Source organism: Nannospalax galili, unplaced genomic scaffold (assembly GCF_000622305.1).
Source record: "Nannospalax galili isolate Female #2095 unplaced genomic scaffold, S.galili_v1.0 scaffold1467, whole genome shotgun sequence".
Taxonomy (NCBI): Eukaryota; Metazoa; Chordata; class Mammalia; order Rodentia; family Spalacidae; genus Nannospalax; species Nannospalax galili.
Window position 1 is genome coordinate 61,668 of NW_008356269.1, and position 13,263 is coordinate 74,930.

The 13,263-nt window shown below is 38.8% G+C and overlaps 1 protein-coding gene across 1 annotated transcript in view; it reads left to right on the forward strand.

Annotated features, from left to right (window-relative positions):
• Positions 1 to 13,263, forward strand: part of Mdn1 (midasin AAA ATPase 1) — a 167,478-nt gene that overhangs the window by 50,893 nt on the left and 103,322 nt on the right. Inside the window, exons 16-22 of the mRNA XM_008854517.3 lie at positions 3,267 to 3,478; positions 5,120 to 5,223; positions 6,467 to 6,611; positions 7,457 to 7,553; positions 9,197 to 9,310; positions 11,663 to 11,810; positions 12,286 to 12,396. Coding sequence (XP_008852739.1) covers positions 3,267 to 3,478; positions 5,120 to 5,223; positions 6,467 to 6,611; positions 7,457 to 7,553; positions 9,197 to 9,310; positions 11,663 to 11,810; positions 12,286 to 12,396 — 931 coding nt within the window. The remainder of the gene's footprint in view (positions 1 to 3,266; positions 3,479 to 5,119; positions 5,224 to 6,466; positions 6,612 to 7,456; positions 7,554 to 9,196; positions 9,311 to 11,662; positions 11,811 to 12,285; positions 12,397 to 13,263) is intronic.

The following is a 13,263-nucleotide window of genomic DNA, read 5'->3' on the forward strand; positions in this document are numbered from 1 at the left end:
TGTACTGTAGTACTGTTTTTACGAAGTTGGGTGCAGCAGAGTTTGGTGAATATATGTTCATGATTGTAATATATTCCTGGTTTATTGTTCCTTTGATCAGAATGAAGTGGCCCTCTTTGTCACTTCTGATTAGCTTTAGTGTAAAGTCTATTTTATGACTTATTAGAATTGCAACGCTTGCTTTTTCCTTAGTACCATTCGCTTGGTATATTTTTTTCCATCCTTTCACCTTAAGATAGTGCCTGTCCTTGAAAATGAGATCAGTTTCTTGCAGACAACAAAAAGATGGGTTTTGTTTCTTAATGCATTTACCTAGTCTGTGTCTTTTGATTGTGGAGTTCAGTCCGTTGGTATTTAAAGTTATTAATGAAAGATGTGTAATGAATGCTGTCAGTTTTATTTCTGTTTACATTCTTGATATAGGTGTACTTTTCCGCAGTTACACCTTCATTGAATATTTTTCCGCAACCCCTTGGGTATAGTCATTACTTTCTTCAGCTCTTTGTATTGTTTCCAGAACTTTATGAAGGGCTGATTTTTGTGGACAGGAATTCCTTCAGCCTATTTATGTCATGGAAGATTTTTCTTTCTCCTTTGAGTATAATACACATGTTGGCTGGGTATAGTAATCTGGGTTGGCATCTGTGGTCATTTAAAACTGGGAATACTTTGGTACAGGCTCTTCTGACTTTCATAGTTTGCACTGAAGAGTCAGCTGTGATCCTAATGGTTCTCCTGTATATGTGACTTGTTTCTCTTTTGCAGTTTTCAGTATTGTCTCTTTGTTCTGTATGTTTAGTGTTTTTACTATGATGTGCCGTGGAGAGTTTCTTTTCTGGTCCTTTCTGTTTGGTATTTTATATGCTTATATTTGTATGGGCATGTCTTTCTTTAATTTTGGGAAAATTTCTTTCACGATTCTGTTGAGGATCTGGTCCATGCCATCATTATCTTGGGATTCTTCTCCTTCCTGTACGCCTATGATTCATAAGTTTGGTCTTTTTATGGTGTCACACAATTCCTGCGTATTCCATTCTCGTGATTTCTTAAATTTTTCATAATCTTTGCTTGAGTGGTCTAGTTTGTCCAATTTTTCTTCCAGTCTTTATGTTCTGTTTTCCATTTCATTCATCCTATTGGTGAGGCTTTCTCTTGTCATTTCTAACTGACTTACTGGTGTTTCACTTCCTTCTTCATTTTAGCCTGAGTAATCTTCAATATTTCTAGCTCTTTTCTGAATTCATTCAGAGGTTTATCCCTATCTTCCTTAAGTTTGATTTGAGTATTTAAATTTACTGAATTCTTTTATCATGTTTATAATTGTTCTTTTGAGTTCCATGTCCTGCATATATCTCTAAGGGGTTCTCATTTTACTCCTCTAGAGGACTATTGGTATTTGGTGGGGATATGTTATTTTAGTTTTTCATGTTGTTATTTTTTGTCTATGATTTTGATATGTGAATTTCTTTCGTAGTTTCTGATTGTTGTGTGAGACTCAAGCCTTCAAGTTTAGGTGTTGTTCTTCTTTTTGTAAACTTTATGTTCCTTTGTGGTTTACTTTTTGGGCATGAAAAGCTGGTTCGTCTAAGCTTCCGGTTCTTTCTCTTGATTTTATATTGGAGTGGCCAGATTGCTTTTGTCTTCAGGAGTTCCCACAGAGGCCCAAGTCATATGAGGATCATTTGCTTTCAGGCTTTCTCCCAATATCTGGATCCCTCCAGGAAAGATGTGTTGTCCTCAGGAATTTGGGGTTGGCCTGACCTGGGAGCAGAGCCCAGCAAAGGTGCTGGTCTGGGGCAGCTCGTGGCTGTGCCACCCAGAGATGCAAAGGGAAATGGGGTCGGGAAGAGGCCCCAAGGACTCGTGGGGACTGCACTGAGGAACTACAAAGGATCAGGAAGCTGAAAGGTCAGCCCGGTGTCCAGGAAAGAGGCTGGTGGGTTGTGCCGTCCAGGTAAACAGAGGGAGGTGAATGGAGGACCAGGCCTGGAGTGTTCCGGTGGACCTCGAGAAGGAACTGGGTCCCTCTGGATACAAGGGGTCAGGAAGCAGTGGTGGCCCTGGGCCGAGAGGTCAGCCCTGGCATCCAGGAAAGAGGGTAGCAGACTGTGCAGCCCGGTGAAGCAGCAAAGTTTCATTATTTTAAGGAAAGTTTTATTTTTTTAATTAAATTTATTCTTTGACAATTTGTATGTTTATAATGCGTACTAATTGCACTCATTCCCCACCCTTCTGACCTCGTCACCTCCTTCCTGTTTGCACCTGTCTTGCTTTCCTGTCATTCTGTTTTTCTTTTGGGCTGTGTAAGTATCCAGTGGTTCATAGTGAACTCTTCACTGAAGACAATGACCCTTCTCTCCTCCCAGCATTCTTTAACAGACTGTAGCTCCCCAGGGAGAGATAGGGACCCATGAGCCTTTATCCCACCTGCAACTAAATGTGGACAAGTCTAGTCTTGAAGAGACTAGCGCAGAGCTCACTCTGTTTTACAGTATTCCCCAGTCCTTGGAAAACGGTGATATAGATGTCCCATGTAGGATTGAGCAGCCAAGAGCCCAGGAGCATCTGTAGGCACTACCATTATGTACGGGACTTTTTCTGGTCAAAGATGAGAGCACTTGTTCTTGGGCCACCACTTCAAATTTGCTTCCCCTAAAAATTTTTTGAAACATGATTGATTACTATGTACCGTACACATTTATTTAAATGTGATAGTAAAGTAAATGACTTCAAACTTTTTCGTGCCTTTTTTTTTTTTTTTTTTTTTAAATACAGATCCTCGCTGGGCTTGGTGGCATACCACATGCCTTTAGTTTCAGCACTTGGGAGGCAGAGGCAGGTGGATCGTTGTGAGTTCAGGGCCATCCTGGTCTACATAGTGAGTTCAGGTCAGCTGGGACTACAGGGGGGAGACCCTGTCTCAAAAAGACAAAAAAAAAATTGATACAGAGCCTCACTGTGTAGCACTGGGTGGCCTGGAGATCACTATGTAGACCAGACTGTCCTAGAACTCACAGAGATCCACTACTTCTGCCTCCTGAGTGCTGGGATTAAAGGCATGTGCCACCACACCTGGCTCATAATACTTTTAATCTAATAATTTTAAAATTTTATTTAATTTTTATTATAATCAAATGAGGTGGGAGAATATATTGTAACTGTAAATTTAAACATTTTCAGTGCTTAACTCATATTTGTGGTTTTTGGTTTTGTACACTGTGCCCCCTCATTTCTACTTTGTGAATCACGTTTCCTTTTTGCTTCAGTTACAAGCCAGTGGACCATAAGCTTATTTGGCTGCCATTACGAGAGGCATTTGAAGAATTGTTTGTCCAGACGTTTTCCAAGAAACAGAATTTTACCTTTTTGGGACACATTCAGACCTGCTACCGGCAGAAACGGTGGCAGGATCTCCTCAAACTAATGCAGCATGTGCACAAGTCTGCTGTTACCAAGGCAGGAAAGGAGAGCCAAATGGGTAAGCATATGCCAAAACATGAGGCTGGGGCTCAGTCACAGAGCTGAGGGGAGTGGGGGGAACTCCTGAACGGCCTAGGTCTTAGGGTAAAGGGGAATACTTTTGAAGTGTAGCTGCTCTCATGCTTATAAACATCATTCCCTACAGTTCAAATACCTTAGTAACCCTAAGTACAAGCATTGCTTAATAATCAGAATGCCGTATTTCTCAGAAAGAGCTAGTTTTAGAAGTAAAGGCGCTTTTGGTAGCTTAGTTGTCTTCTCTGCCTCCTCATCTATGAAATGGCAACAAAAGTAACTACTTCATGGGGTTCTTTTAAGGGGAAAATTAAAGAGTATGTATACATGTACTTTATTTTGGCTTGTGGTTTGAGATAAATTTGAATCCATCATGGGAAGAACTGGCAGTCCCTTCAGTGACAGTAGGAGAATGAGATGGCACTTGTTCACATCTAGGTGGACCACAGATCAGATTTGCCGGTTGTCCGTTCTCTCTTTCCACTATGTAGGTTCTGAGGCTTGAACTCAGTTTGTCAGGGTTGGCAGCAAGTGCCTTTTCTCGTTGTGCCGTCTGCCTGGCCCTAATGAACAGCAGGAACTAGGTGCCAGATTATAATTTTCAGAGGTCTGCCTTGGGTGACCTGTTTCTGTCATCTAGTTCTTATATCCTAAGGTTTTCCATAGCTTTCTGGAAGAGTGCCATTTAAAGGGCTGGAGAGATTGCTCAGTGGTTGAGAGCACATACTGCTAGGGCAAAAGACCTGAGTTTGGTTTGCAGAACCCATTTTGGATGATTCACAACCAGCTAAAACTCCAACCCCAGGAGAATCTTGACGCCTGTGGTCTCCATGGGCACCCATAGTCACATACAATTAAGAATAATAAAAGGTTTTGTTTGTTTGTTTGTGACAGATGTAACCCCATCTGGTCAGGAGCTCACTGTGTATACCAGGCTAGCCTTGAACTCACAGAGATTTGCCTGCCTCTGCCTCCCGAGTACTGGGATTAAAGATGTGTACCACCATGCCTGGCACAATAAAAGTTGTTTTTAAAAAATTGCCACTAAAGGGGCTGGAAACATGGCTCAGTGATTAAGAGCACTGGCTGCTCTTGCGGAGGAGCCGGGTTCAATTCCCAGCACCAACATGGGGGCTAGGGACCCTCTATAACTGTAGTTCTAGGGAACCCAATGCCTTCTTCGTTTCATTTCCGTGGGCATTGCACAACACAGATATATTTACACACATTCAGGCAATACACTCATAAATACAAAATAAAAATAATAAAATATTAAAAAAAAAATTGCCACTAGAAGGGGCGGAAACAGTGACTCAGCAGTTAATGTAGGTTGCTCTTGCAGGGGACTTAGGGTTTGATTCCCAGCACCAACATGGTGGCTAATAGCCATCCTTAACTCCAGTTCCAGGGTATCCTACACCCTCTTCTGACTTCCATGCGCATTGCCTACATGGGTGCACTTATATACATGAAAGCAAAATACTCATAAATCTTTTAAAAAGTGGCACTAGATAAGAAATAAGTATTCAGAGCATGAACTTTTGGGGGACATTTCAGACTCTGACCATAGCAAATCTATCGTAATGCAAAATGTGAGATGGTTACTGTTTTTATTCTTTCCTAGGGCTACTGCTGAAGGAAAAATGGGAAGCCTTTGGCCTTAGACTCAGCCATGCCCAAGAACAGATGAAAATGACTGAAAATACCCTATTGTTTGCATTTGTAGAGGTATTTTGTTAGTTGAGTTAATGGGTGTTGATTTGAATGCAAGTCTGTGGAGGGTTATTCTTTTGTATTCTCTGTGTTGTGCCTGCTTTTTAAGACAAAAAGTATTTAATGAAAAAATCAGAAGGTTGTAAGAAATATCTTTTATGGTGTTTAAGGTTTTAATGAACAAAAGAAATGTTTTTCAAGGTGTATTGAGGATAGTGTTATTCCACATGAGTTTGTGTGTGCATTGGGTGGAGTGCATTCTGATGGGAAAAGCTTGAGCATGAGACTAAACCCCATACAACTGCTACTTGTGTGTGTGTGAGGGTCTGTATGTGAGAGACCAGGTGATTCCTTTAGTGCCTAGTTTAGATTCCAGTGCACGATCATCTCTCCTATTTACTACATGGACATATGTATATATTGATGAAATTAAGCACGAGTGATTGAGAGCTGGTGGAATTCATTTTGATATTCCTTGATATACATTGTGATAGGCTGTATATTACAGCTGCTGCACTTTTAACATTTGGAAATTTATCTGTCCTTGGTATATTTTTATTTTGGGGTGTTCTTAATCGCTAATATGGTGCTTTGCAACATCTGAATATGTTAACATTTACTTGATTATCCTTGTAACAAGAGTATCTTTTTTTGTTTTGATTTTTTTGTTTGCTTTTAAGACAGGATCTCCCTGTAGCCCCAGCTGGCCTAGAACTTTCTATGTAGACCAGACTGGCCTCGATCTCATTGAGATCCACCTGCCTTAAAGGCAGGTGCCACCATACCTAAGAGATTTTTTTTTTTTAATTTTATTTTATGTGTATAAGTGTATTGCCTGCATGTTTGTATGTGCACCCATGTCATTCTGTGCCCACAGAGGACAGAATAGGGTGTCAGATCCCTCGTAACTGGAGTTTGTACAGTTGTTAGCTGCCATGTGATTGTTGGGAATCGAACCTGCGTCTTTTGCAAGAACAGCCAATGCTCTTAACCCCTGAGCCATGTCTCCAGCTGAGGATCTTTTCAAAATTGCATCTTATATTGTAGTCTTAAAGATACTTTTGACCATTTTGCACGTTTATGGAGTTCATTTGGCCTTAATGCTACAGGCTCACCTGGAAGTCATTCATCAGTTAAAATTTAGGTTCATCAAGCAGGAGAAATTTGTCATTGCGCATCATTTCTAATCTTATTTGTATAACTGCTGTTCATAAGTATACCTTTATTCGAAATGTAGTTTGAATATTTTATTTTCTAGGGTACATTAGCTCAGGCTATAAAGAAAGGAGAATGGATCTTATTGGATGAGATTAACCTCGCTGCTGCTGAAACACTGGAATGTCTGAGTGGTTTGCTTGAAGGATCTTCTGGCTCTTTGGTGTTGCTTGATCGAGGAGACATAGGTAGCTAGCATTCGATTCCTTTGGGGTATGACTTAGTTCTAAAATAATGAGATTTTTAGATTGTATAGGTCTTTGTACTTGTTACTTTTCTGTTGCTGTGATAAAACATCATGACCAGATAATTACTAGAAGGTAGCTCCTATGTTCCATCCTGGAGAGGAGGAATAGCAGAGATGGCTGGAACAGAAACCTAAGTGATAATGTCTTCAAGCAGGAGTAGGAAGCAGAGAGAGACAGCCTGGAAGTGAGCAAGTTGTATATATCACTGGAAGAGTGAAAATTGAGAAGAATGCTTGCCGTTGATTCTTCCAAGAATGCTTGCATGAGATATTTTAGATAACAGGGATCAGAGGACAAGATTGCCTGATAAGGGTAGATGAAGCTAAGCTTATAGTTCTCCAGTTGATGCTGGAGAAATGATTTTGAATAAAAGTATGGATGAGAGCTGGCTCATAAGCACAGTTCTAGGACACATGGAGGACAGGGTGCTCTCTGAGTGTGGGTCCACTCTTTAAAGTTAAGAGTCAGGCTGTTTATTCAGGTATAACTAATGTGGCTTACTAATACCATAAATACACACCTGGATCAGTGCATAAAGATAATTAAAAGGGAACAAACCTTGAAAAGACTGGAATGGCAGCATATGGTTAACTTTTCTATATACATATGAAAAGTGATTTCTGTGGTTTCAGAAAAGGCAAGTATGAGTGGAACAGCACCAATGTGACTGTGCCTGGGGTTTTATAAATTTAAGTCTTCCTTTGGGGTCCTGTGGCAGATCACTTGATTATTAACAAGTTGCTGAAAATTTTTGATTTTTTTTTTTCGTTGTTGTTGTTGAACAGAACCATTGGTTCGTCATCCTGACTTCCGTTTATTTGCATGCATGAATCCAGCTACTGATGTGGGCAAAAGAAATCTCCCGCCAGGAATAAGAAACAGGTAAGAGTTTTCATGTTATCTTCTTTTATTCATTACTAATAAATATCAACATACCTGGATTTCAAAACAGTGTTTGAAAGTTCTTGATCTCTGATACAAAAATCCTTGTTTCCTTTTTATACATTCCTTTATATAAGAAACACGGGAGAAGCCTTCTGTTGTTTATTATTTTTGCTGGTACAGGGGACTGAGCCTGTCTCCAGACCTTTTGATGGTTAGTATAATACTTAAAACCTCATGGGTTTTAAGCACGAAAACCCCTGTACTTCTCGTTACCTCTTAGTCATTAGGGGAATTTCATGTATAGCATATAATACTCTAAGTGCATTTTGGGAATACAGGGCTAAAATGTTGAATTTGGGTGTTTTATATATGTAACATCTGGAAAAATGAGATTTATTATTAGTAATATTTTGTGTCATTTGACGTTTGAAAATAGTAATTAAGTATGTTAGGTGCAAGTGAGATGCCTCAGAGGCAAAAGTGCTTGCTGCTGAGCCTGACAACCTGACTTCAATTTCTGGAACCTTCATGGTGGAAGGAGAAAACTGACTTCTAGGTTGTTTGAGCTCCACACAAAAGTGTTACATGCTTTCCCACATGTCATGCATACAAACACACACAAACACATGCACACATACACAGAACAAATAAAGGTAATTTTAAAACTCCTAGCTCTATTGTCTTCATTATAAAAGTAATAAAAGTACCATGGACAAATTTTAGAAAAAGTATAAATTTTCTTTTGCTCTATCATTTTAGCCATGATTTGAATGGCTTATTTTTATAAAGGTTTATTTTTTTAATTATTTGTGTATATGTGCAGGTCCCTGTCCACAAGAGGGTGTCAGATCCTTTGGAGTTGGAGTTTCAGGCAGTTGTGAGCTGTACAGTGTGGGTGTTGGGAACCAAACTTGAGTCTTTTCTACAGGATCATCACATGTTCTTTAATTACTAAACCATTTCTCCAGACCCCAGGGTCCTATTTATTGGACATAATTTTTGCTACATTTAGTTATTATTACACCTTCTGAAAATGAGGATAAATATGCCCTAGTTTTATAATTGTTCCTTTGTACAAGGATTACAGGAAGATTTATTATGTAGAACAAGCAATAGTGGAGATAGGGAGATGGCTCAGTTGTTAAAATGCCAGCTGTACAAGCATGTGGACCAGAGTTCAGAGCCCTAAAACCACATAAATGCTTAGTGGGGTGAGATGGGCCTGGCAAGCCTCCTCTAATTCCAGCCCTTGTATGGTAGAAATTGGCTTTCCCCTACTGAATTCTGGACAGCTAGAATAGGTGAATGAGTAAGCTCTGGGTTCACTTGAGAGGACCTGCCTCAATATATGTATATAAGGTGGAAAGTGATTTACCATTGTCAACCTTTGGCTTCCTCATAATGCACACACTCACATATGAGCATGAATACACACATGCATGGATACCACACACACTTGAGGAAAAAAAGGAGTAATGGTGGAATATTTCTTTTTATTTCATTATGGTCAGTTTGTAGCTCAAGTAAAGGATGTTTTCCATTAAATGCAGTTAATCTGAGCTTATGTAACTTAGTATATTTTTCTGTTAAATAAGTTTATTAATTTCTTTAAAAGTCATTATCTAATAATGTTCTTATAGGTTCACAGAACTTTACGTAGAAGAATTGGAAAGTAAAGAAGACTTACAAATTCTTATTGTGGATTATCTCAAAGGATTGAGTGTGAATAAGAACACTGTGCAGGGAATCATAAAGTAGGTTCTCTTTCGCTTGTCTTGGTAATACTCTTTTTCTGAACATAAAATTCCATTTCATGCATACACCTACATTTATTTTCCTTTTCTTTTTTGCTTCTAAGTGAATAAAACTGGTGGAAGATTTTGCTTTAAAGCTGGAACTTTGTATGAATTCTCTTCACATCTTCCTAAAGAAACTACTTATAAAGCTAACTACTCCTTCCTATGAAAATAACGTAAACAGGTGTTAATGCTCTTGATTGCCTCTGTTCATATCTTAGATTTTTGAAAGCCTGGATAAGATGCAAATGTGGCTTGTCTTGATTTGTCTCTATAACTCTTTTTCACTTAGAATTTGAGGACTTGCTAGGAGTAAGTTGGATACACTAGATTGTATTATGGTTAGAATTAACAGAGACTTGCACAAGTAAGTTATGGAATGGTAGTATGTCTTGATGCTTCGAGTCTCTTTCTCATGTTTTGTAGGCCATATAGGAAGACCATAGTGTTTTGGGCTGGCAACCTGAGGTCTAGTATTGACTCAGGAAGCTAGAAGCTAATTTTTGTTATTCTGGGCAATTCTCTTTCCTCCTGAAGGAAATATAATATGGGAAGGGATTGAGATGGAAAATATTAGATACTACTTTGCATTTTGTTGTATGTTTGTTTTTTCATTTATTGCTGCTTGCTATCAAACCTAGGACCTTGTGCTAAGCAGGCTGTTTGCCACTGAAGTCTGTCCCTATTCTTACTGTTGTTTTTTAAGTCATGGCCTCACTCTGTTCCCTGACTGGCTTGGAACTTGCTATGTAGACCAGGCTGGCCTTGAAGTCACAGAAATCTGCTTGCTTCAGTCTCCCAAGTGTTAGGGTCAAAGGCGTGAGCTACCATGCCCAGTTACTGTCTGTGTTCTTTTTACACAATTATTTTTTATTTTAGTGTTTCTCAATACTAAGGAAATACTGAAAATATGAAAAATTCTGAGCCAGTTGTAGTGGCATATGCCTGTAATCCCAGCTGATGCAGGAGGATTGCTCTGAGTTCAAGACCAGTCTGAGCTACAGAGTGAGACCCTGTCTGAAAACAAAAACTGACAACAAAGAAAAAGAAAACTTCTAATTCTTTTTTTTTTTTTTTTTTTAATTTCTAATTCTTTTTAAGGAGCTTTTTGTAGGTGAAGGCAACTAATAAATGAGGAATTGTAGTAATTAAGGAAAAAACCATAAATAGGATGTTACAAAATGGAGAGCTGGAGTCATTTATAAATGTATTAGTCACAGAGGCATTTATTTAAAGAATGACTATGTTCTTTTTTTTTTTTTTTTTAATGTCTTTTCTGAGACAGGGTCTCCCTTCCTATCGAGGCCAGGCTGACTTCCATTTTATAGAGATCTGCCTGCCTTTCCCTCCCCAGTGCTGGCATTAAAGACTTGCACCACCGTGGCTGGCTCAAGAATGAATATCTTGCAAATATCTAACTAAATTCCATTTGGGCAAAAACTTGGATTTTATCTGTGGTGCATATTTTGTTTCATTTGAGCATGTAATTGGCATGCATCGTAAAAATTTGAAGTGTGAAGTTTATGGTTTCCACTTTCCATCTTGAAAAATCAATAGTGATAATACATACCAGTGGTCATCATGTCTTTCTGCTTTGTAAGAGTTTGTAATTATCAAAGATACCTATGTTAACTCTTTGAAAACACCATGAATTCTGTTGTCTGTGCATTTAAACAAATTTTAAATATTTTTTATGTATATGAGTGTTTTGCCTTCATGTTATGTAAGTGTACTGTGTACATGCATGCAGTGTCTACAGAAGCCAGAAGAGGGTGTTGGATCCCCTGGAACTGAAGTTCTGGGTGGTGGTTAGCTGCCATGCAATTGCTGGGAACCAAACTCGGGTCCTTTATAAGGGCAGCCAGTGCTAATCACACTGAGTCATCACTCTAGTCACCTTCTCTGTGTTTGTCACTATTATATGATATACAGAGACTTCATTTGCCCCTCAAGTTAGAGCTAACTCTGGAGCACTGCATTTGGAATCAGAATTTTTTATGAAGACTCTCTTCTTACTCTACTTATATACAAGTTTTTCATTTACCTTCATTGTAATCTTTTACACTTGGAATAGGACTGTGCATTTTGTGATTTCCCAAAGTTACTCATTATTTTATTTTGAAAGATAAATGTATTTGAAAAAATAGATTTATAAAATGAAATGTTTTAATGCGTGTTCTAGGAAATGGTATGTAAGCTTGACCAATTTTTATAAAAATTGCCTTTGGAACTTCTGTAGAGAAGTGGGAACAACTACAAATTAATTAGTATTATATTTAGTAAATTGCCTGAACTTCATCCTCTTTGTAGCTTCTACACTGCTTTGCGGAAAGAGTCTGGGACCAAATTGGTGGATGGGACCGGCCACAGACCTCACTATAGTCTTCGGACCCTCTGCAGGGCCTTGCGATTTGCAGCATCCAATCCATGTAGCAACATCCAGCGCTCACTCTATGAGGTCCTTTTTGGTTTGGTTTGATTTTTTTGGGGGGCGGGGGTGTTTTTTGTTTTTCGTTTTTTTTTCAGACAGGGTCTTATGTATAGCTCTGGTTAGCCTGGAACTTGCTGAGTAGACCAAGCTGGCCTGGAACTCACAGAGATCTGCTTGCTTCTGCCTCCCACTTGCTGGAATTAAAGGCAGGTGCTACCACCAGGTAGCTTATGAGGTCTTTCTAATGATGTTTGACTGAGGTGCTGGGTAGATGGGAGGGAAATAGGGAAGCATATGCTATATTTGATAGTGCTTCTCAGTCAGACTTTCCTAAAACACTTAATACCACAGCTGCCCTTCCCTTTTCTCTACCTCCTTATCACATTAGAGTACTGTTCTGGAAAGTACCAGTCCCAGAAAGTTCAATTTTATTCCTGAAATAAGCTGGGCTCTTATCATAGCAGGACAGTTTGTATTATCCATATTTGTGTTTTCTCTCTAGGGCTTTTGTTTGGGTTTCTTAACACAGCTTGACAGGGCATCTCACCCAGTAGTTCAGAAGCTCATTTGTCAACACATTGTCTCTGGCAATGTCAAAAGTCTGCTGAAACAGGTATGTTCTTTGACTTTTGACTGTTGAATATAAAGGAAAGGCAAATTTTTATGTTTGAAGACTTCTAACTATAGAAATTATCTTTGCAAAAAAAATTTTAAGAAATTTTCATTGATTTTACTCTAGAGATTTAGATTCTAGATAGCCCAATCCAGTCAAAATATAATTATATATTTTATTTTATTATATATTCAAAGCCTAGTGTGTGCCTGATTTGTTGAGATAAATTGTAATGTGTTATTTCATGTAAGTGAGGCCATTGGGTAAAGATACTATTATGTTGCTTTCATTTTGAGTTAGGGAGCATTTGGGATCAAGCTCAGAGCTTCATGCATGGTAGACAAGTACTCATCTTTGAGGGTCACTGTACCCTCAGCTGCAGCTTTCCTTAAAACAAAAACTAATTAATTGAGTTTGAGTGTGAGCGTGTGCACTTGCATGCCACAGCATGCATACAGAGATAGACGACAACTTTCAGGGGTCAGTTCTCACTTTCCACTGACCTGAGGCAGGATTTCTCTTGTTTCTGTTGCTGTGTTGAGTAATCCAGACTAGGAGTTTCTGACTGAGTCTCTTGCCTCTACTTCCCTTGGACTTAGCACTTGGACTGCTAAGGTTATGGATGTGTACCACTGTATCTGTTTTTTTACTCAGGTTCCAATGATAGAACTTAGGTTTTCCAGGTTATATGACTGATGCCTTCACCTGCTAAGTAATCACCTCAGCCTGAGGTTCTGTTTTTAGCCCTTTTTTTTTTTTTTTTTTTTTTTTTTTTTTTTTTTTTGGCTTTTGGGGGGGGGGGGGAAAAATTTTTTTTATAGAAAACCCCTTTTAGAAAAAATAGAAACTTAAAAAACAATATTATAG